Source organism: Leptonychotes weddellii, chromosome 5 (genome assembly GCF_054177405.1).
Source record: "Leptonychotes weddellii isolate Sample4059 chromosome 5, ASM5417740v2, whole genome shotgun sequence".
Lineage (NCBI taxonomy): Eukaryota > Metazoa > Chordata > Mammalia > Carnivora > Phocidae > Leptonychotes > Leptonychotes weddellii.
In genome coordinates this window covers 156,682,906-156,706,729 of record NC_138373.1, presented here as the reverse complement: position 1 = coordinate 156,706,729, position 23,824 = coordinate 156,682,906, and the positions used below count along the sequence as shown (strand labels likewise).

At 63.0% G+C, this 23,824-nt stretch overlaps 1 protein-coding gene across 2 annotated transcripts in view; it reads left to right on the top strand.

The window, feature by feature from the left end:
- Positions 1-6,280: 6,280 nt before the first annotated feature.
- WNT7B (Wnt family member 7B) overlaps positions 6,281-23,824 on the top strand; it is a 47,729-nt gene continuing 30,185 nt past the window's right edge. The window contains exon 1 of one of the 2 annotated variants that reach the window (XM_081819173.1): positions 6,281-6,445. In XM_081819173.1, the coding sequence (XP_081675299.1) occupies positions 6,375-6,445 (71 nt within the window). In that variant the 5' untranslated portion in view covers positions 6,281-6,374. Of the gene's footprint in view, positions 6,446-10,680; positions 10,774-23,824 lie in introns of those variants that run through there. The other variant, XM_081819172.1, reaches the window with a different exon arrangement.

Below are 23,824 nucleotides of genomic sequence, written 5' to 3'. Positions count from 1 at the left end.
TGAGAATGACCCTAACCTGGACTCCAAAACCCCATGGGACCCAGGCCCGTGCTTCCTACTCTGGCCACAGTGCCTGGCTCAGGGACCCAGGCCAGACCACTCACAGGCAGCGACAGTCCATCTTGATGTGCTGCTGGAAGGTGGGAAAGGAAGCTCTTTCCTCTGCTGTTGTGGAGCCGCAAAGACAGAGGACTGAGCTGGGAGGGGCCGCTGGGTGAGGTGGAGAGGGCCTGCCTGATGCTGAGGCTAACTTCTAGGTGAGCAGAAGCGACGGCAGGAAAAACAGAAATCACTAGTAATTTCATTTGAGCCCTGGATGCAGCTCTGCCTGAAGCTGTCCTTGCCTTGGATGCTTCAGTTATGAGAATAGACAGAGGGGCTTCTGAGTGTCCTGGGTCTTTGAAAAGAGGGAGGGGAAGGTGTTTGCACAGGGACATCTGGTAGGGAGTAGAAATCCTGGGTCCCAGGCAGACAGACGTCTTCCCGATGGAAAGTTCATGGATTATATGCTGCAGCCACTGAGAACTGATGGAAGGTTCTAGATCCATAGCAATGAGAAAAAGAGGTGCTGTAGCTAGGGTGATCAACGTGGCCCGGTTTTCCTGGGACTGTCTGGTTTTATAACTGGAAGTCTCTCATCCTGGGGACCCCCTCTGTCCTGGGATGGTCGGGTCATTCATCCGAACCATAGCTCCTCCACCCAGGCAAGTGTGCGGCGTTCTCCTGATGATGGCCATCCTCAGGCACTGGCTGAGCCTCCATGGGATGGATCATGTCCAAGCAACTCTTCAAAGACTGGCCCCCGCTGTCCCCAAGTGTCCTCCCAATGCTGGCCTCTAGTCCTTGCCCCCCTTCCGCCTTTCTGGGCCCAAATCCTGCGGGTCCCACGTCCTTTTGTCTCCAGCTCACCCAGGCCAAGTGACTGTCCTCCAGTAGGTGGCGCCTGGTCTCTCTCAATTGTATTGTTACAATATAAACTCTTTCCCTGCTTTTCTTATATGATCACGATTGATCGATATAGTAAAGGCTGATCTCTCTCTCGAATCACAGTTCAGCTGGGGTTGGCAGGGTTCTCTCTGCTCTTCAGTTTGCCCAGCACCTGTAAGTGCAGGTGATGACACCGACCTGATTGTTGAGACAGGTGGAGGACCCCCAGTCACCAAGGTAGCAACTGGCGATGCTTCCCTCTGCAGGGGCCAACCTGACCCCTACCCACTTTGAGCCAAACAGCAAGTTTGTTCCAAGGTGGCCCTGAGCCCGCCAGCAAATGCCTCACGTCCCGGATTCAAAACCCCTGCAGAGATCAGAAGTCACAGGAGAGCCTGCACATTTTATTCTTGGTGAACAGATGCTGGATCCAGGTGCTCACTCCTTCTAGCTTTCTGGGCTTCTGGGCACCCCATGCAACCTCGTCAAGCTCTGGGTGGGCAGTGGGGTCCTCATTCTCCCCCTGGGAAAGGGGGAAGCTCTGTCTGCCCTTCTCCAGGGGAGCCCTTGGCAGCACATAGGGGGCAGTCAGGAGGACTCCCCGGAAGGCTCTCTCGGGCTTCTGCTGGAGCTCATCTGTCTCTGACATCCTCTTCTCCCAGGTGGGCTCTGGTTCTCACTCACCAGAGCGTGCTCTGCCCCTCCCACAAAGGGGGGGGCTCCTCCCCACAACCCCCTCCCACCCCCTGACAGGGGCTTTGGAAAACCTCGTGCACAGAGATGATCTGGGATACAGACTCAGAACTTTCAACTGTTTGTACAGTTGTCCAATAGGAGTATTTCCCGAATGTGCTGATCTCCAGAGCCACCTGAGCGTTTATTCATCATGAAGATCCCCAGGCCCCTTCCCCAGGACATCCTGCAGACGTAGGTCTGGATTCATCCTAGGGGTTGGCTGGTCAGGCAAGCTTGGGACACTGCATTCAGGGCCCACTTCAGGTGGGCCTCTCTCCTTCATGAGTCTTCAATAGCTCCCCAGTGCCCATGAAATTGAGTCCATGCTCCTCAGTCTGGCATTCTGGCCTCTCTGTGTCTGAGCCCCTGTCTCCTCCTGGTTTCATCTTTTACTCTGCTCCACGACCTCCCAGCACCCAGCAGCCCTTGTTCATATTGTTCGATCACTTGGATTTCTGCTTCCCTCTTTCTGCATGTCCATATCACACTGTATTGGTTTCATATTGCTGTGTGGCCGATTGCCACAAATGTAGTAGCTTAAAAGGACATGCGTTTGTTACACCAAAGTTCTGTGCTCAGAAGTCGGGCGAGGTGTGGCTGGTTCTCTGCTTTGGGTCTCACAATGTGCAAACCCACATGTGGGCAAGGCAGGGGCTCAGCTGGTGGCTCTGGGGACTTAGGGGCAGAATTCAGGTCCTGCGACCGTAGGACTGAGGTCCCTGGTCCCTCGCAGCTGTCAGCTGGGGGCTGCTCTGAGCTCCTAGAAGCCATCGGAATTCCCTGCCACGAGGCCATAAGAATATTCTCTGCTCATAAAGGGCGGGTGGGATTAGGTCAGGTACACCGGGATGATCCCTTTTGACAAACTCAAAGTCAACTGATTAGTGACCTTGTCACACCTTTGCCATGTACGGGAATGGGCATGCTATCTTGTCACATTCACGGTCCTGGGGATTAGGGTGGGACATTTTGGGGAGCCATTAGGAATTCTGTTACCACAAATCCACTGCTTTCCAGGCCCTTCTCATGCACCTCACTACCCCAGGGGTTTGCCCAGTATTGCTGGTACCTTCCTCAGGGCCTGCTGTCCTCTGGCCTCGTGCCACACTGTGCTCCCCCATCGAAATGGGGACTCCCAGCATCAGGATGCGGGTGCTTTGCCCCATATCTTCCACTCCATGAGTCACAGGCCGAGTCTCCCTGCCGGTTGAGATGTGCAGCGGAAGGAGCCCAAGCTCTGGGCCTGATGGGCCTGGGTTCGAGTCCCAGCTTCACCTACTGGTGTGACCTTGGCCAAGCACTTCCTTCTCTCCCTCAGTTCCTCATTTTGTGCAATGAGTCTGATAGCACTGTTGCACAAGGATGCATGAGGTCCTGAAGTTGGGCACCTGCTCCTTATCTAGACTGTGCCCAACACACACTCAGTGTAACCTGAGTTGTGGGGGCTCAGAAAACACTTGTCAGTGAACCAGTAACAAGACGCAAGAGCAAGGCAGGAGAAAGGCAGCAAGAAGGGGGTGTGGTCCTGGAGACGGTGCTTGAGCTCGATCGCAATGTTTAAAGGAGTCGATGTCAGGTCCCTGCTCTCTGTGGCTTGTAACATTATGGGTCATGGACGCTGGCTGCCTCCTGGAAAATCATTTGTTCATTTGACAATTGCTTATCGAGCGCTTAACTGAGCAAGGACCAAAGCAGATGTGAAGATGGTCTCCATAGAGCTTATAGGCTGGTGGTAGACAGGGAGCAAGTAATGGCATATTGTGCTCTGTGTCACAAAGGGAACAGTAGATTGTTAGGATAGAGAATACCAGTGAATATGTTTGGGAGGAGGAATGTGTGGGCCCCTGCGATGTGCGGTACTTACGCTGGGGTCACACAGAACCGGGGAAGAGCACTGCACTAGAAGGGACAGTCAGTGCAAAAGCCCTGGGGCAGGAACGAGTTTGGTATGTGTGTTAGTGTGTGCACCCGTCTACACACACACACACACACACACACACACACACACACAGGAAGGGGAATCATAGAGCTCTTACCACCCCAGATTTCCCCCAACCTTGAAGCCATTCAGAGACTCCCCTGGAGACACCGAGGAGAAAGCACACACTGTGGAGGGAGCGACTTACAGGTCTTGAACCCAGCCCTGCTCCGCCTACCTTTGTCCCGGGCGCCGCCTCCCGCCGCGGCCAGCAGGGGGCAGCACGACGCTGCGCTACTGTCCCTCTCCATCCAGAGAGGCGCTGCTCTACCTCCCGTGCTCCAGGGGAAACTGAGGCACAGAGACAGGTTGAGACCAAGAACAAACCCAGGCGTCCTGCCCGCTCGTCCGCCGTAACCCTCCCTTCTCCCCGCCCCACCCTGCCCGGCTGCTTCTGGAGCCAACCCAGCCTCAGGTTCGGGATCGGACTGGGGTGGGCGGCTGGGGGTCCGCGCAGCCGGGGGCTCTGGCGTGGTCGCCCCGACCTGAGCGGGGAAGCCCCACCACCGCCCCACAGCTCCTGAGGATTCGCCCCGTGAACGGACACTGAGACTGGGGTTGGCGATTGTGGGGATGTGGGGTGGTCCCCGGACTCTGTGATAATAGGGTCAGGGACACCCCTCACCTCGCAGCCCGGCAGCCGGCGTGGACCGGAGGCCCGCGACACCTCGGCCCCGCAGTGCCCGCGTCCCGCGTCCAAGCGTCCGCGATGTCGCCGCCGGGTGGCAGCATCCGCCCGTGCGCCCAGCTCCTCCCGCGGCGCCCCACCCCCAGCGGACCCGGCTCCGGCCGCAGGCCGACTGCGTGGGGCTCCGCGCCTACCCTCCGGTGCCAGCGCTCAGTTTCCCATTCTCACTGAACGGGACGTCCGGGGCGCTGGGGCTCAGGCAACACTGTGAATGAGGCTGCTACGGTCCCTTCACGTCTCTCTGTGCCTCAATTTCCCTGCCTGTGGTTACTCTCCAACGCCCTTTTCATCTGGGAACCCTCCCCATCCACCTGGCCCGGTAGAGCGGCACCACCGGGCCTCGGATCCAGGGGCCGAGGAATGGCCTGCGCCGAGGTCCTGGCAAAGGTTTAGGGAATTGAAAATGATTAAGAGGGAATGGGGCACTTAGTTGAGCAGGACTGCAGGGGTGCGGGTAGGTGGGTTCTGAGCTAGAGTCCTCCTGCCCCGGCTTGGCTAGGTGGGACCCAGGGTGGCTGGAAACAACTGCCCTCGCCCTACCCCACCCCAGCGAGTCTCGGGTCTGGCTGGTCCTCGGCAATTAAGCACCTCCCAGTTCCATCCCCTCGCCCAAGAGTGGCAGGCTTGAGGGCGTCCAGGGCTGTGAACCCGCGGAACAGCAGAGAAGCGTGGCCAGGATGGCTGTAAGGCGGCGGGTCACCGGCCTGCCCCTCAGGACAGACAGAGCTTCCAGGGGCTGTGCCAAACTGAACCGCTCCGGGCGGGCGAGGCACCGGCCGGGGAGACCTCGCGCTCCGGGCTCTGAACGTGAACACTGAGCCGGGGAACTGCCAAGGAGACTGAGCAGAGGCAGTGGAAGAGGCGAAGCAGGGAACCCCTGGGGGGGGAGCTTCTCCCAAAGCCAAGGGGGGCCCTCAACATCCTCCTATCCGTCCCCATCATGGTGCTTAGTCCAATGGCTTCTGCAGGATGGCATGCGAGCCATCCGCCTGCATCAGGTGAGGCCTGTCTGTCCCTTCCCTGTCCCCTCTGAGGTAGTCTCTCTGGCAGCAGTGCTCACAGGTGGGGGTGACCCTGGGTGCTGGGGGAGGGCTCTGATCCACGTCTGCAAGGGAGGCAGCAGATACTTGGGTTAAGGGTGTGGCCCAGGAGGACCCCAAGCGTATAATTGGTGGGGGGAGGGGAAGCGAGCCAAGAATGGCTATGGGGGTGGGTGGTCTCTGCCCTGCCACCCCCACCCCCACTAGAGACTGGAAGCCGAGGGTCCACCACCACCTGTACCGGACGTTCTCCCGCACCCCACCCCCACCCTTGCAGGCGTAGAGGAGCGGCCAGCCCAACCGCAGGTGTCTCTTCAGAGACGCACCCTCCCCTGCGGGCCGCCCCCCCAACTCCCCGCACCCAATCCCCCTCCCCCTGACCAGTCCCAGGAGGCTGATCGGAAGGAAGCGGGCCTGGGCAGGGGTGTGTGTGGGGGGGGGGGGGGTGGATGTGTTTGTGTGTCACGGGGGAGGGAGGAGAAAAGGGAGGGGAGAGCCCGGGAGCGAGGGAGAGAGAGCGCGCGGCGAGCGAGGAGGGCGGGCGGGAGGCGGATCCTCCTACCTGGGGCGCGCTCGTTCTCTCGCAGCTCGCTTGCCGGGGCCGCGAGTCACCTGGGGAGGCGGACAAGTGCGGACACATTGGCCGCCGCGGCGCTCGGCGAGGCGCGCACGGCCCCAGGCGGCTGCGCCCAGTGGAGGCAGCACCCGCCCGCCCGCAGTGCTCCGGCCCGGCCCCCGCCGGCGCTCGTCGTGCCCAGCGATCTCTCAGCCCAGCTCCGAGGTCGCGGTTCCCGGCCCAGGTCACTACCCAGGCGCACGCGGCGGCGGCGCCCCGGGCTCACCATGGTGGCAGCGCGCGCTGAGTGCCCGCGCGTCGCCGGCCGCCCGAGCCGCAGCGCTGGCTGAGAGCGGTCCACCGAAGCCCCCTGCCCTTGCCAGTTCCCTGCCCGGCCCGCGCGTCCCCTCCGGCCGCCGCTGTCTATGGCGCAGCCCCCCTCCCTGGATCATGCACAGAAACTTTCGCAAGTGGATTTTCTACGTGTTTCTCTGCTTTGGCGTCCTCTACGTGAAGCTCGGGTGAGTATCCCCGTGGGTAGGGGCCGCAGCCCCGGGTAGGGGCAGCCGGGAGGAACCGGTTCCAGAGGGTCGCAGCAGAAACGTGGGGCCTGAGGGGGCACAGGCGGCTCTTGGGGATCCGGGGCTGGCCTGTGTGTCGGACCCTCGCCCCGGCCCAGCAGAGACGCCCCCAAGCCCCACGAACAGCAGGTACTGCCGAAGTGCGCCGAGGACAGGGCTGGTGGAAGGAGAGCAGGGCGCGCAGACGGCGGCGGCCAGGCTCGCGGGTAGCGGCGAGCGTGCCCGGCGCGTACTTTCACCTGTTTGGGCTCCAGGCCCTGGGGGTGGGACGCGCCTTCCCTCCCCCGGGCTGCGCTGGGCGCCGAGCCCGGGCCGAGCGCTCGCCGTCTGGAGGGCGCGCCGGGGCCAGGAGCCGGGGGCGTCGGGCGGCCGGGAAGGCCTGAGCGGGCGGGGAGCGAGCACCCCGGCCGCGAGCCTGCAGGCCGGGGCACCTGCCTGGGCCCTTCGACCCTATCCATCACCCGGACGTGTTGAAATTGCCTTGACAACTCGTCCGGCTGGCTCGGGATGGGCCGCGCGGCGGGCCCGGCCGCCTCGGGCTCGGTCCGGGGCCCGCGCCCCCGCCCGCCCTGGGCCCTCGGCCCGGCCCCCTCTCGCTGCGCTCCCCCTCGCGCGGCCCGGCGGGCGGGCGGGCGCCCGGCGGGCCGCGCTCGCTGCTCGCTGCAGTTGCTGCTCCGAGTCGTATTTCCACATTCCTGAACCCAGCCGAGTCCTTACCTGTTGAGCTGCGATCTCCTTTAGACAGACTCTGTCTCGGCCTTGCTCAAAGTGGGGGTGGGGGGGCCGATGTGACCGTGAGGGGGTGCGGTGCACGTCGCTCGGGGGCGCCCACGGCCGCGGGCCCTGCCGCGCCTTGCGCCCCTACTGTGCGCCGCCGGGGCCAGGAGGCAGGCCGGGCCCTGGCCAGAGCAGAGCCGGTGAACAGTCCGGCGGGAGACGGAGACGCGGTTTCCCAGGCTGAGAGGTAGAAGCACCACCTGATAATCATCTCGTCTATCGCCGGTCCTTCTGTCGCCCCCTCCGCCATTTTATAGATGGGGAAACTGAGGCCGGGGGCTCCAGAGGCAGGGCTGGAAGACCCTGTCCTAGACTCAGTTCTGCAGGCCCGGGCTGGCATGCCTACCGCTGCTGGTGGTTCTGTTTATTGTGGGTCTGTGCAGGCTGTGTCCCTGGGTGTTTGTCTACGGAGGTGAGGGTGCCTGCACTGAGTCCGCCAGGGGGTGGGGGTTGGGAGGGAGGCACTGTTTTGGATCTGCAGCCCCTGCAGTTCCTCTCGCTGTACCCCCCAAAGTAATGGGCAGCCCCTAATGAGGCTCCCTCTGGTTCTCCACACTAAGGCTTTGTCTGCTCCTGGCCATCCTAGATTTAGGTCCGCGTTTTAAGGATCAGGAAACTGAGCAAGGGAGGCCAAATCACTTGTCTCCGAGAGTAATAGGCAGAGCTAGGACTGGCTCTGGCCTCCACCGCTGACCTCTCCTCCTAGCACCAGCACCAGTTTCTCAACAGGAGTCATCCAAAAGAACACCCCCCCCACCCCGCCCCCCCAGCCTGTGGGAAGTGCTCTATGACCTTTCCCTCCCCACCCCAGGCAGCAAAAGGAGCTCGAGGTGGTGCCCAACCTGGGCTCCCAGTGCTGGTTGCAGGGCTCAGAGGCCTACATGATGGACCTACCGACCTCCGGACACAAGGCAGCTTCCCTCTCCCCTCTGTAAATGGGACTGCGGCTCTGGCCATCCTAAACAGGGTGGTGGCCCGTGTCTGAGTAGAGAGAGACCAGTGAGTGAGACCCGGCCTGTGTGCCTGCCTCTCTGGGAGTGGGCTGCCTTCTGCCTCCACTCAGGAGTCCTGGTGTGGGAAGCTCCCCCTGACCCCGCTGTGCCCCCTAAAACACACACTCCTGGGGGGAGAGGAGAAAACCTGATCTCCAAACACCCTGTGGAACCACATCCGGGAAAACCAGGGAGCCACCACGGGATCTGCTAAGGGGAGGGGGCTGAGCCTCGGCCGCTACCTGCCTGCCCACCTTGGAGCAGGGGTCTTGCTTTCTTTATAGTAAAGCCATCTTGGCCGCACAAGGCAGGGAGGAGGGGGGAGCTGGACCCAGATATGACCCGAGGGGTTAATGACTTGGGAGTCCAGTGCAGTAAAGATGAGGTTTGGGGTTCATTCCTCCCCCTCACTCCTCATTGGTGGCTTTGGCTGGAGGCTTTAATCTCCCAGGCTGCCTCCCTCATCCGGGAAGTGGGATCACAGTAGCATGTCCTTCACCGGGTACTGTGAAGATTCGTCCTGGGTGCCTGCACCATGGGGGGAGGGGGGCCCAATAAACACCTGTGAGCACAGCCAAGCTTTCCTCACTGTTAATGACCTCAGTATCAGCACCCTGGGGACTCCTCCAGGTAGTGGATTTTAGGGCCATAGACGTTCCAAGCCAACGTCAGAGATTGCATGCCCTGGGGGGATATTCCATGATCATGCCCTCCCCCAACCTAAACCAGTGTGTGCACGTTTATGAATGTGCATTGGGAACCTCCCCCACTCGTGCACACGCAGCCACCACACAGACGTGTAGCCCCTGGGGGAAGCTCCCAGACCAGCAGGGTTGGAGAACTCCGGCCTTACAATCCCTTTGGGGATCAGGGTCTCAAGAGTCAGTTTGCCTTGGATTTTGAGCAATTTCAAAACAGATGGCTTTGGGGAGTCACAGTTCCTCACTTTTGGACTGAGCAGGCTCCAGGCTGCAGCCCTCAGGGAGGCCAAGCCAGGGCCGGGACAAGCCCTTGGAATTCGGGCATCCTCTGCCCACTGGAATGGGGTTACGAAGTCCCAGGATCAGCCCTGCTCCATTCCTGCCCTGGGAGAGGCAGATGGATCCGGTGGGGTGAAGGTGAAGGGGGCAGCCCCCTGCTTCCGGCTGCTGGGCATGAATCTGCATGCCAGGTCTAGAAGATGGGAAATGCCCCACCCCTGGACCACTGGCCATATCTTCACAGACCTCTCTTGTCATCATCCCTGCCTTGTGCTTTCGCCCCAGCTGACAGGGTCTACACTGTATCTGGAAGATCATTCATATATAGCCAGGCTTGGCAGACAATAGGAGGTGGGACTCAAAACCTCAAAATAGGAGGTGGGTTTCTGGCCTTTAAAAAAATCACTGGAAGAAGAAGGATTGTTTAGGAAGTGTGTCCTTGTGAATCTGCTTCTCCCTACACCTAACCCAACCGACCCCTCAAAGGAGAGCAAAAGAAGTGAGACGGGGAAGCCAAAGTTGGGGGCCTCTGTGAACCAATTAGGGGTGCCTTCTCACTGCCTCTCGAAAGAGGCACTGAGGCAGGACCCTACAGAGACACCAGTGCGCATGTGCACAGGTGAGCCCTGCCTGGCTGGGCCTGGTTGGTTAGGGTGAGAGTGTGCGACTCACAGCCAGCCTAACCAAACCCAGGGGCGCGCGCAGCCGAAGGGCAGCACACACAGCGCATCTGTGCGCACACACCTGCGCCCTCACAGACGCGCCCACGCTCCCGCGGGCACACACAGGCACATGCAGGCACATGCATGCGAACACGAGAACACACTACCGAGCACAGCCCCCCAAGAGGAACGCACGCCCCCGCGCGGTTACGCGGCGGTGCCTCCCCCCAGGTGCACCTTCCAGAGCAGGCCGGAGCCGTGCGGTTCGCTGAAGTTGGGCGGGGAGGTGGGGGGATAGGGGCCGTGGCAGTTTGGGCAAGCCCTGGGGGCGGCTCCTGTCGCACGCTCCGGTCAGCCTCCCCTTTAAAAAACCCGCCCGCAGAGGAGGCGGATGTAGGGGCGGCCCGTCCAATGGCAGCTGCGCGCCTCGAGAGACTTGGAGACTTGAGCCAGAGCGAGCGACAGAGCCGGTTCCGACCGATCGACGGACGGAGGGCTAGACAGCCGCCGAGGCGCACCCGCTGCCCACTGCCCGTCCCCTCGCTCCACACTCCAGCCCCAGCGCCCGCCGCGGCCCCGGCCAAAGCCCCAGCGCGATGCTCGGCCCTGGCGGCGGGGCACGGACGAATACTGCGCTGGGGCCCGCGCGCCCGGGTCCCTAGCGCCTGGTGTCGCCGCCCCACCTCGGGGAGGGCCGCGGAGACCCCGGCCTCAGCTGGCCCAGGCGTCCTGCCCGCCGGGCCCGCCAAGCCCTTCCAGGAGCGCCGGCCCACCATGCTCCTGCTGTCGCCGCGCGGCGCGCTCCTCTCCGTGTACTGCCCGCAGATCTTTCTCATCCTGTCCAGCGGCAGCTACCTGTGAGTGCCGCGGGCCGCACGCGGGGCGGGCGGGGAGGGGGTGGTGGTGGAGGAAGCCCTCTCCTCGGCCTCCGGCGCAGGAGCCGGGCGGGTAGGAAACTCGGCAGCGGAGTCCCTGGGCGGGGCACCGGGTGCCCGACGCGCTCGGTCGGCTGGGACTTTGGGTCTCCTCGTCTGCCTAAGGCGCCGAGGTGGAGGACGTGGGGGGCGGCTGCAGCAGTGAGAAGTTACGGTTTTGGGGTCAGAGAGAGCGTGGCCCGCCAGAGGCCCTACTGCCCGGGTGGACCAGACTGTGCGCACCGAGCGCGAGGGCGGGAGGGCGCGCGGCGGCGCGGGGATTCCCTGCGCGGTCCCTCCGGAGTCCCGGACCAGCGGGATCCCCTTCCCTTTATAAATCCACGGGGTCGACCCGCGGGGGCCGCCCTCGGGAGAGCCGCACGCACACGCCCGCTCCCCCGCGTACACACCGGCGCACACGTGCCCTCTGCGCCCCACCAGACAGCGCCCAAGCTGTCCTCGGTGGCGGCTGCGGCTTCTCGCGCCGTCCCGCCGCGCTGAGCCGCCCGACCCAGCTACTGCCTACTCCTCACCTGGGGGCGAGGGGGACGCGCAGCGCGCGTGCGGCTGGCCGAGGTGCGCCCTGGGGTCCTGGCCGAGGCAGCGCGCGGAGCGTGGGCGCGCGTGTGCGTCGGGACGGGCAGCGCCCACCGGGCTCCGGGAAGCTCCAGGCAGGGCCGGGCCGGGCCCAGGGAGCCGAGGGGGCGCGTCGGCGCGGCAGCGGCTTCGCCCGATTCCTAATGGGACGCATATGCTCTGGCCTCCGATTTAAAAAGAAGTTTGATTTATGGAACCGCCGTTTGGGGGAATTTAAGCTGGATGCTACTGATTAAACCTCAGAGCTAGTTCTCCCTCCCCTTCTCTCCTCCCCTCCTCCTCCCCCTCCTTTGCACGCGGGCCACGTCCGGGGTCGCCTAACGCGGCCAGAGGGGGCAGGCGCTGCCTTCCCGCTCCGTGCGCCACCCCCACCTCCCGCGCGGCCGCAATCCTAATAAATGCCGTGCCCCCACCCCCTTTTAATAGAGGCGCAGCCAATTTCTCCTCCAGCTCCTAGGAAATTACTATCCTACCCGTTTTCCTTCTATAAATAGTCGCGCATCTTGAAACAAAAGTTCGCAACCGCAGCCAGATGCTGCGAGGCCCGCGGTTTCCCGGGCTGTGGGACATAATTACAAGGTCCAGGCGCAGAGAGTGCTCCAGGCCCGGCGGGCAGCCCGGCTGCAGAGGCATCGCCTGGGGAAGGTGGGGGGGGGGAGGGATAGGCCGCCCCAGGCAGGGAAAGGGGCTGGCTTGGGACCGCCTGATCTTTGGGGAATCAGGCTAGGAAAGTCCTGCTTCTGGCATCCCTCCTGGGAAATGGATCAACCAAGGGGGCCTTGGAATCCCAGCCTCCAGTTCTCAGAGGTCAGAGGTCGGGAAGCCTCCCCCTCCCCCTGAAAATCCCCGCATCTCAATCTTAAGCTAGAGAATCAGCAGCTACTATGCCTTAAGAAACCATTTTTGGAGCCAGCTGGCTGAGGTTTGGCGTTAATGGGGAGGTGTCCAGGGGTAGGAAACCAGGAGTCCTCCGGGGGTTGTCTGGAGTAAGAATCTGAGAGGAGGAGGTGGGCAAGGGGCTCAGGAGCTGGAGAGAGTGGGACCAAGGCAGCAGTGAGGACCTCTGGGGCAGGTGGTGGCCAGTATGAGTGGGTGGACCCCAAGTTTTCCTTCAGGTTGGCTCCCCCAATCCAGGCCTGCAGTGATTACCATCTGTGCCCACATGGGCTCGCTCCCTGCGTGTTCACTGCCACAGCTTTGTTGGGAAAAATTCTCCAAAGGCGATAGTTTTCCAAACGTTCCTGGGCCAGTGCGGAGGTCCAGGGTATGTGGTGGGGGGCAGCAAAGCAGACTCTGCCCCCTGCCCTGCCTTCGGCGACCCCTGCTCCAGCACCAGCCCAGCCTGACCATCAGCTCCCCCCGCGCCCCCCTCCCCCCGGCCCTGCCCCGGGGAGAGAAAGTGCTGATGCCAGGCTTTCCTGGGGAGAAATTCAGTTAGCTGCTCCCAGGAGCAAGAGAGGGAGCTCTGGGGTTTCCCCTGCCCCGTTTGGTGGGTACAGTGCTGGCTGGGCCTGGAGGAGGCCACGGTGGGAGCAGGGCCCCGGGGCTGCAGATGACAGTGAGAATGGTGGGAAGACCCTCGTGGGTGGCTCTGCCCTGATACCCGGGTGCAGCTGGGGCGGCCTGTGCAAAAGTGCTTTGAGAACAGTTGGGGGTCAACAGTAAGCCCACCTCACTACCCCGGGAATACTTAGGCAGGTCAGCCCTGTGGGATCTGAGGATGCCAGTGGCAGGAGGGGCCCTGGGCGGAGGCTTCTTTCTGCCTCAGAGAACTTTCCAGAAGGCATCCCACTGCTGGGATCACAGACACTGGTGGACAATTGATCCTGCCCTTTTCATCTGGGCTGCTCTCCCAGCTCCCTGTCTTGGGCTGTGGTCCGTGCATAGCGAATCCCAGATGCATGCCTGGGCCCCTGCCACTGATTGGGTCGGACGGGTGTGCTGGCCTGGAAGGGCCCTGAGCCCCCGCCTGATGCTGAGCTTGGCTGGCCTTGTGAGGCAGCTCTGGCCAGCCTTACCCTTCTCTGCACCACTGTTGTCAGGGCAGAAGCTTCCACGGCCAGTGGGGGGTCAGCGAGGGCCCCAGAGAGGGCAGGTGGGGGGCCGCAGGTCAAGAAGAGGGCTGCGGTGCTGGTCAGCCGGTCTGGGGGCCTCGTGCCAGGACCAGGCTGTCTCCTGTCCTGGGCAGGTCCCTTCCCGTCTTGGCCTCCCTCTCCCAGATGTGGAGGTTGGCTACAATGATCCCCCCAGGTCTTCCGGTACGAGCCTCTCATGGTGACCGCCCGCTCTGGGGAGCTGAGTGAGTCATGGGTGACGGGGCGGTTACTCACCGACCACCTGGCTGTGGGGGGGCTGGGGGGCGCTCACCACTGCCCTGCCAAGGCTGGGCCTCTTCCCGGCTCCACCGCTGTGGCTTTAATGGTGGTGCCAACCGCAGTCCCAGAAACGCTGTGGGCACGACCCCGGGGGGCGGGCATTGCTGAATCAGGCCCCCTCCCCTGGCCTCGGAGCCTGTGTGGCAGCAGAACGGGGCCGCCCAGCTTAGTGTGCATTGGTTTCCCCTCGGGAGGAGCAGCTCCCAGCCTGCAGGCTGCGTCTGCCCAGGTGTGGGAGTTGCCCTGCTGTGTGGCCTTGGGCGGGTCCAGGGGCTTCTCTGGGCCCCAGTCTCCTCATCGGTGGTTGGTGGTCGGGAGATGGAGATGCTTCCTCTCTGCAGGCGCATGTTGGGCCCACAAGCCTCCGGGACTCCAAGGCACGTGTGGCTCCGTGCAGTGACGTATCCAGGGGGTTAGCACCGGGGACCTGCCCGGGACCCCTGGCCTGGGCTGCAGAAATCGAGTTTCTCCGGCCACAAAGCGCTCCCGGGGCCTTTGCCACGTGGGCACGGCTCATCAACTGCTAATCGAAGGGCTGCTGGTGCGCTCTGGAGATTACTTTTGACCCTGTGTGTGTGGGGAGGAAGGGCCAGGAGGGGCGGTGGGCGCTCATGTGCTTCCTCCAGGCTCATGTGTGCCCTGCAGCCGTGTTGAGGCCCCGCAGGGGAAAGGCTCATTTTCTGACCGAGTTTCCCTTGAGTCCTCCCTGCTCTGGGGTTCCCATCCCTGCTCCTCTTCTTGCTGCCTGGGTGCATTCTGTAACCTGGCTGTGCCCTGGGGGGCCAGGGCCAGTGGGACTCAAACTTCTGGAGTGGCCGTGAGGACTCGGCAAGCAAATGCAGAGACATGCCCCGCCGGGTTCTTGGTATACAGTAGGTGCTCGAGAGATGGGGTCACGCTCAGCCATTAGGCGCAGGGCGGCTGGGCAGCTGGGACGCAGAGGGAGGACTGGTGGCTGTATTTGTTCCGGGGAGAGTGTTGAACTCTCTGGGGTGTCTCAGAGGGCTTCCTAGAGGCGGTGGCACCTAGATGAGCAGAGAGGCCCTCTGGAGGTCACACAGAACCCAGGGTAATGGCCGTCCCGGCTCTGGAACCAGTTCTGCCACTGCCTTTGGGAAGAAATACGCCCTACGGTGGTCCCACAGAGAAAGGCGTGCCTGGGCCCCTGGGGCCTCCAGGGGTGATCCGGGCAGGTGCGAGATGCTCTGCGGGGAGGAGACCACCGTGAAAGGAAGCGATTTTTGAGGCCCTGACTTCTCAGTGTTTCCACACTTGGCTCCTCTGGGGACGCTGTGGACACAGACCCAGCAAATCACACACCGTGTCCCCCAGAGCCTCACGCCAGCCTGCGGGGGCAGGGGCCAGGGCCACATGGCCTGTGGGGAACCCAGAACTCCTGCTGGGGGTCTGAGCCAAGGCTCTGTTGTCAGGCTAGCCTGGGCGAGACCCCGAGGGTGGTGGCAGGGGAGGGAATGGGATGGGGTGGAGGTCTTGATTGTAGAGACCCAGACCTTCCGTCAGCTCGGGTTTTGGGGTGTACCCAGAACAGGGCCCCTTTTTGTGCGGCCCGTGGCCAGTCACCTAAACTCTCGGGAACTCTCCCCCCGCCCCAGGGCAGATGGAGGGGCTTCAGCTAGTTGCCCTGGAGCCTCCATTTTGCATGGCCCTGGGTCTGGCTCAGATAGGGCTCCGCGCCCCCCCACCCCCCCTCCGCCCCGACTTCCCCAGCAAGGGACAAGAGGCTGGGAGCTCTCTCTTGTCAGATGAAACCTCGACCCAGGGCTCCCTCAGCCTGATGAAAGGGTCATTGTGTGGTGCGGGCCGCCCGCTGGTCAAGGACAAAACCTCCGTTTGTCCTCCTTCCCTGGCGCAGGGTCTGGGGCCTCCCCTTGGGCTGGCTAACAGGGTGGGGGTGGGCACAGGTGCGCTCCCTCCTCCCCTTCTCCATCTTCCCTGTCTCCATCACAGAGCTGCTCAGCCTGCCCGGGCCCCCTCCCGGTCCTGCCCTCAACGTGGGGTGTCCTCAGCCTCTGACTTGGGGGGGAGCCCCAGGCCTGGGCCACTGGGCCAGCCCCGTGGTTGGCAGGGGGTGGTGAGCCGTCCAGCCCTGGAGGCATACAAGCAGATGCAGGATTGAGGGCCAGCGATGCCGGGCAAGAGCCCTGCCTGGAAGGAAGCCAGCACTCACGGGTCCTCTGTGCAAGGCAGCCATGGGGTATGGTCGGCCCGCTCTGTGACAGGGGATGCAGAGGCCTCGGGAAGGTCATCCCACAGGCTCAGAGGTGGAGCAGTTAGATTCTGAGCACTGCTGACGCCACGAAGCACTCGGTCGGAGGATGTGAGTGGAACACACTAGAACTATGCAGCCAACTGGCCATCCTCCTGCAGACCCCGAAGCGAGAGGTGCCCGGAGCAGGACGGACAGGACACCAGCTGAACCGGCAAGCAGCTCCCCAGGCATCAGCCGTGGTCCGGAAGGGCCTGAGTCAGCATTCCCTGGCAGTCCCATCCTGATCAGACTGGGGGCCTCCAGCGCTTTTCAGACCTCACCCCCCCTCCCCAGGCCACCCCTGGTCCAGACGCTCCTGCACAGCCTCTCAGACCAGAGGTGCTCTGGGTGCTGGAGTCCTGCTGCGTGCCCAGCGGGAGCTGTGAATAAGCAGGGCCCCGGGGAGAAGGAACAAGGGTGGAACAAGGGTGGGCGGTGTCTCAGCTTGCCCTCCCAAAGCAGGCCTTGGGGCTGCCGGGGTGCGGGAGGCCACCATGCTGAGGGGTCTAGAGCTGAGATTTCAGCCCTCACTGTCCCAAGTGGCAAACAGATGAAAAGCCCCTCTGAATGGGAGTTCCTCCAGAAGGAACTGCGTGCCCACCAGACAGAACCCTGACGGCTCTGCGTTCCACCTCTGGAAAACTCAGGTCGTCTTGCAGAGGCCTTCTGTCACGGGGCTGAGGGGTGCACACCAGCTGGGGTCTGCTCTGAATTTGTTTCCTCCCTGGCTGCCTGAAAGGGGGAGCTAAGCGGGGGGCCCCCTACTTGGGGCGGGTGAAGTGAGGAGTGTGAGGGGCAGAGCGCCCAGTAACTCCCTAGGTCACGCTCAAGGTGGCTGAGCTCATGTTCGAACCCAGGCCTGTCTGCCTTCTCATTCACTGTGTGTAAGAGAAACCAACTACTCCGGCTGGTTAGAATTGTCTAGGGACCAGGAGTCATGAGGCTCTGAGCGAGGGCTCTCTCTCTGTCTCTCTCTCTTCCCTGCCCCCACCTCCCCACGTTTAGACTTGGAACCAGAGGGGCACCTTTCCCTCCAGGTGTGTGAAGGGACCAAGAGGCCCTCAGATTTCTGCTCCAGGGTCCCTCCCCGCCTTGGGCCCCAACCCAAGGGGCCCTGAGACCGGCTTGAGCACAGAGAGAGAAGGTAGTCCCCACTGGCCCCTCATGAGCTTCTAAGTTGGGCCAGCATGTGTACACATGGTGTTTTGCGACGTACCACGGGCTTCGGGCAGCCCTCCGCGTTTCTGCCTTGGCCTGTCGCTGTGGGTGGTGGGTCTCGGTGCTTCAGGCCCCTCTGTCCCCGCCTCCCCTTCCTGCCAGGCCCGGACACTACTCCGAGCTTGCCCTTCTTAGCAGCGACTGCAACCCCCGAGCCAGGCGAATAAGGCATCCGCGGGTGTAACTGGGAAGCTCCCCTCCTCCCCCGTCATGTACACAAAGCCCTGTGGGGTCCTACAGAGCAGGAGCCTGACCCATCTGCAGTGAGGGCGGATCAGGGGAGACCCCTCACAGAAGGTGGCCTCCGACCTGGGCCCTAAAGAATGTGCTGGGGAGAGTGGCGTTCTTGGCCGAGGGGCAGCTGTGGGGTGGGCTGGGGGCCCGGGGAGCGGGTTGGGGCAGTGGGAGGTGAGCTCACAGTGGTGGTAGTGCAGCCCCAGGCCCGGGTCTCAAGGAGGGCAGGGATGAGCTGCTTCACCCGCGCTAAGGAGGGCCCCTGGGTATGAGTGCGCCGAGCAGGGGAAACGGGGAGGGGAGGAGGCTGGTCCCGCCGCCCACGTCTGATGCGGGTGGGGCCGAGGCCAGGGGACGGGCTTCCCTGAGGCAGGACCCACCGGGTGGATGGGGGGCACAGTGTGGCTGAGGGGGCGCCGTCAGCACCCTTGGAGGCCGGGCCTGTGGTAGTAGCTGCAAGTAGGTCACTCCTCCCTGCCCCCCCGCCCCCCACCGTCTAGCACCCAGCGCAATACTTGGTGCTCAGTTGGTGCCCAGTAAACACCCTCTTGGATGGTCGGATGGCGGCCTCCGTGTCTGGGTCCCAGCGAGGCCCGTTGACCTGGTCAGGACCCACTTACCCAGTGGATGGCCCCAGGTGTGCGGGCCCCCAGTGCGCATGGGTGGGCACAGGGTGGGCTAGGGGGCTGGGTGACTTCCTGGCTCCTTGACTCAGGTCTTCCCAGGGTGACTTCACTGCTGGCGGGGAGCACCGGGAATTTCCAGGTGCTGCGGACACGCCCCCCTTTGGAAGGAGCCCACGTCTATCACCTGCCATCGCCTTCTTCCCTGGGGGCCCGTCCTGTGGGCCGTCCACCCGTGGCAGGCCCCGCGGTGCGCTCGAGTGCCACACCTGTGGACCAAGCCCCCGTCACAGCCCCGGCAGAGTCATCACCCCCTTGGTGGCACTGCCCGGGGGTGGAGCACGATGCCTACGCCCATGCACAGGCTAGGGCACCAGCAGCCAGCCTGTGGGGGGGGGGTGCCAAGGAAGTGCCAAGGAGTACGCATCGGGGAGCCCGGGGGGCACGGAGTCAGCAGCCTGGTTCTGGTGGCTCACTCTGTGCCCAGTAGCTTAGAGCACAGGACGTGGGGGACCCCAAGGAATGCCAGGTCAAGCCTGCTGTTGGTCATTGTCTGGGGAGGCGTGCTGGGCAGAGGGCTGAGAGCTGCCCCGGGGCTCCTGTGTGTCTTCTGTCGCAGACCCTGCCTGCCTGGCCATGTGATCAGGCAGGGCTTCACTCCAGGCCGTGGCTCCTGGAGGTTGGAGGGTGGACCCCCCCACCCCCCTTCCATTATCTCCTAACGGCAGCCCCAAGAGCCAAGAGGCAGGGAGTGAGGTGTGATGATTGCATTGCTGGGGACATCCTCCTTGCTGCCCAGCGTCTGCCCCAGGGGACCTGGGCCACCAGTTGTTTGCCAGCCCCTTCTAGAGGGGTGGGGAGAGCCGGCGGTTCCAGGCGAGTCTGAGTGTGAGCCCAGAGCGACCCCTGGCTCCCTCTCACTGCCTTCCTTCAGAGGTGGAAATTCCTGCAGGGGGAGGAGGAGGGGAGGAAGAGGGGAGGCTGAGGAAACAGGTCCTTAGGGCCTGGGGCAGAGAGCCCAGAAGTGGGGAGAAAAGCCACAGGGCTGGGTCCTGCTCTTGGCGCTGATACCTAATCCCTGCCAGGTGTCTGTGTGGCCTTGGACGAGAGGTGGAGGCTGGCTGCGGAAGGCAGGGGTGGTGCTCAGTACTCCAGGCCACTTAGTGACGGCATGGGGTGGGAAGGGGGATTGCTGAGCCCAGGGAGGGGTTCTGAAGGTGCAAGCCCCCAGAAGTGCTCACCACATCATGTGGCTCATCACAGCCAAGCCTAATGAAGGGCGGAGTGGGCTGCTCCTGGCGGGGGGGGGGAGTGAGCACCCTGTCCCATAAAGCATCCAAGCCGAGGCAGTTGGCTGGGGTGCCCTGGTGGCCCAGGAATTCTCAGACGGAGCAGTGGGATTCTTAAAAAGTGAGGTGGGTGGTGAAGGAGGCTTGCCCAGGGTGCTCTGGCCCAGAGCGGTCCCCAGGTTTGGTAAGAGCAGGGGGCAGGGCTGGAGAGCTGGGGAGAGCCTGGGTGGGGCTGGGCTCTGCTCTGAGGTGCCCCGTGGCCGAGGCAGGCCCCCGCCTTCATCCATTCCTAGAAAGGGGTGCCCCAGGATGCTGGCCTGAGGCCGGGTCCCGGGATTGGGAACTCAGCCCTGCTCTGCACTCTGCACTAGGTGATGGCCCGGTGTCCTCTGCCTACAGGGACTCAGCCCCCAAACCCTCTGCTCAGACCATGTCCAGAGTAGCCCGGAAGGCTGAGGTGTTGGCCGACCCATCAGGCGCCCAGACTCCCAGCCTGGCCATGGGCCAGATGCCCTGCCAGCTTCCTCCCACCTGTTCCCCTCGCCTGTCTGTCCATCCCTCTGTCCTGAGGTTTCAGGTTGACATCCTGGTCACCCAGGCCTGCAGGGTGCCCCGGTGTGACAGATCTGGGGCATTAGGGCCTAGACCGAGGCCAGGTCTAGGGGTCACATGCCCTATGTGGCCTCAATTTTCATGCACCTTGAGGTGTCAGTGTCCGCCCCTGAACCACGGGAAGTGAGGAGAAAGGCCGGGGGTAATTCTGGGAAGGTCCACAGAAATCGCAGGAAGTATGTTCATGGCCTGGCCAGACAGGTATGGCTGAACCTCAGCCCCCGGCAGCCTCCTCAGGAGACTGGCTTAGCTGTGACCATGCTGGGAGGGAGGACAGAAGGGGAGGCCAGGGGCAGGCTTTTCGGAGGAAGAGGCACCATGCTGGGCCTGGAATCCTGCCCGGTTGCTGGAGGGGTCTGGGCACCTCTCTCCTTGCTGGTCAGTGTGGCCTGAAGCCAGGAGTGTCATGATGGGCCCTGGATGCCCAACAGAGGCCTGGAAGGTTCTGAGGTCAGAGGTCAATGGCCTGGGGTTTTGTGGTCACAGGGAGCGGATGAGGTTCTGGTTTCACTGACTTAACAGATGTGGGGGCTGGATGGACCCTCTGGACCCCATGCCCCCTCATCTGCAGCTCCCCGTGCCCCCCTGGGTGTGCTTGCCCACCTCTAGCAGCCTCAGCCTTGCCCAAGACCCCTGTCCACTGGGGTCCGCTCCTGCTTTCTCCCAGGAGTGCTTGGTTTCCCTCCAGGGTGGGGTCCCAGAATGCCAGGCCAGGAATGCCAGCTATGTGGGGAGGGCGGGCGGTTGCCCGCCCGCCGGGGGCGCGAGGGAGCAGGCGGACGCTCCGCTCTCTTCCCTGGGAACACTGCGGGCAGTGAGCTGAGCGGGGCAGTGGGCTGGAAAGATTGCAGCAGGGAGGACCCATGGTGGAGGGAGCCAGCCTACAGGAGCCCCACCCGCGAGCAGGGGCTCTTCTCCCCATTGGGCAGATGGGCAAACTGAGGCCAGTGAGAGTCAGCGGCCGAGCAGACCTCGAACACAGGACCCCAAGCCCCGAGAACCCTCTTTAGGATACAGCCACAGGTATGGCTTTGGTCCCTCACTACACAGGCAGATGGGAAACTGAGGCCTGGGCAGGGCAGGGAGGGGTAGAGGGATGGCTTCATTTGCCAGCTCGGCCCCTTCCTGCCTCCACCCTCTCTCTGCACCTCCACTGGGGAACCCCTGCCCACCACCCATGCGGCTCCCTCTGGGTGTTCTCTGGGAGCCCCGTTCCTCATCCGTAAAGTGAGGCTGGCAAGGTCCACCCTGAGGAGCTGAGGGGCAGGGGTGGGGGGGTGGGGCAGGGTGGGGGATGCCACTCAGGAAGGGGGGTCATTTTGGCTTGTCCCTCCCCTGCAGGGCATCCTCCCACCCCTTCCAAGTTCTTCCTGCCCAGGCCAGTAGGGGGAGAAGCCACTGGCCCAAACAGGGCTGATCGTCCCTATTTTCAGATGGGAAGACTGAGGCTCGGAACAGACCGTAAGGGCGGCCTTCCCAAGGTATGGGGATGTCCCCAGGCCCCATGCTGCCCACTGAACAGGACCGAGAGCCCCAGCAGGGGAGGGAGGTGAGCAGACTTAAGGAACACCAGGAGGACAGGTGGGCTGAATGCCCCCGGGCCTTTGCAGTGGCCGTGTCCAGCTCTGCCCCATCTGTTCTGTGTCATCCTGTTCCACCCCACAGAGGAAGGCTGTGGGGACCCCGCTGGTGCCAAGTTCTGGCACTGTGCTGGTGGCTTGAGCGGTCTGCAGAGTGACCCCAGACCTGGAAGACATTCTTATCCCCATTTGACAGGCAGGAGGACTGAGGCTGCCACCAGCTGCGGCCCCACGTGACTCCTACCGGCTCCAGAGCAGGAGAAGAGCCTCTTCCGGCCCACCTGTGGCTGGGAAGTTCTGGGCTGACCCCTGCCCATCTGACAGAGAAGCTGGCGGGGGGGACGTGGGGTGGGTGGGCGTGGGGGCCAGCTGCCATCTTCCCAGGTATTTGCCGGGTTACTTCCTGGACAAGTGGACCCAGGCCCGCCTCCCTGGCTGATCGCAGATAATTAGAACATTCTTCAAATATTTTGCCGGAGGATGCCCGAGAAGGAAGAATTATAAAGCGCCCGGGGCCAGGAGCGTGGGCTGTAGGAGCTCTGGGCAGCTGGGCAGCCGGGGCCAGGGCCAGGGATGGGGCCCCAGAGGGAGACAGGGGATCTGGCCCAGGCCCGACCAGCCTGTCCCCACCTCCCTGGGAGCTGGGGCTGGGGTGGGAGTTCACGTCCAAGGCCAGCTCAGGGCTGGGGTGGGTGCTGGGCTGTGTTGGGGATCCCTGCCCTGGGGAGCTCATAGCTTGTGGGGGTGGATAAACCTTACCCCAAATGGCTTTAGAAAGGCCTGAGGGGGTCAAGCACAGAGTCCTGGCCCCTTGGGGGGCAGGTGGGTGAAAAGGTCTCCAGGAGGAGGGGCTCGGCCGTGGGGAGGTCAGTGGGTCTGGAAGGAGAACGAAGGTGCAAGGGCGGAGTGATGGAGGAGGAGCAATAAGGGGGTGCCTGGGGCTGACCTCATGGCTGACACGCACATCCCTGACAGCTCAGGGCTGGGAGGCCCGGCTCAGGCTCCGGGGCTGCTGTCCAGCTATGCGGGGCAGGGAGGTCGGTGGCCCAGAGGGCAGAGGAGGAGGGTGGGCTGCCCGTGGGGAAGCCCTTTCTCATCACCGCTGACCTTCCTAGAAGTGGTACTCGCCACCTGAGCAGGGGGAGGGGGACCCAGGAAGGGGCAGATGTCCCCTGGTGGCCCCCCTCTGGTTCCTGTGGCTTGTGGGGGAGGGGGCTGGGATGTTGAGGTCCAGCAGGCTCCGTCATGAGGTCTGAGTTCTGGGAAGCACTTGGATACTGCGTCTCCCCCATGGAGGGCTGTCCCGGTCCTAGCCTTAGGAACATTCCCAGGATTCTGTGGTTGGTTCGGGGCAGGGGCTGCCCCAACCCAGAAACCTGGGAGCGGGGGCGGACTGCATTACAGCTGGTGTTCGGTCCAAAGAGTAGGTGCAGAAGAGGAGCTCGGGCTGGGCTGGGTAGGGGGCCCTGATGTGGGGGGGGCATTCCCCCTCTACTGGGACATCTCTATCCTGGGCTGTGGTTTGTGGGGTCGGTTGCTGGGGAATTTGTAAAGAGAAACGGGATACTGAGGTGGAGTTGCCTGGGTCCTGCGGCCTCCTCAGGACACAGGCCACATCAGTGCCCATAGTTTTAGGGCCCTGTGCACAGATCAGATGGCATGGGGCTTCCTCGGGGTCTGAGAAGCTGGTCTGCCACGTGGTCCTGGGCTTGCGATGACAGCATTTCTCTCTGGCTCTTTAAATAAAAAAGGCACAACTTGTCCAGTCCCTGGTAATGCCAATGGATCAAAGCCCTTTGAGGGCCACCTCGGGGTGGCCTTATCCCCACAGGCCCTGGACCCACTCTGCCCACCTCCCACGACTTGATGTGCTAGGCCTTCATATGGAAGGCTGACGTTTTCTCAATCACACGTAAAATGGCAATAAAAGCTAATTTTTAATCAACCTGTAGCAGTCTAAGTGAAAGCAGGGGTATGCTATGAGTGCCCCAGCCACCTGCCCGCCCAGCCTGCAGCCCCCCGCCCCACTGAGGATGTCTCAGCTGCATCTTGCTCCCTGTGCCAGCTGGGGTCACTGTCCCTGGAAGGGGTCCCCTCAGCAGGTGTGAAGGCTTCCATTCGTGCATTCCACTCATTCACTCTGGCCTTCTCTCATTCACTCGTTCCGTGATGACCACTGAGGGTCGGTGCCCAGTGC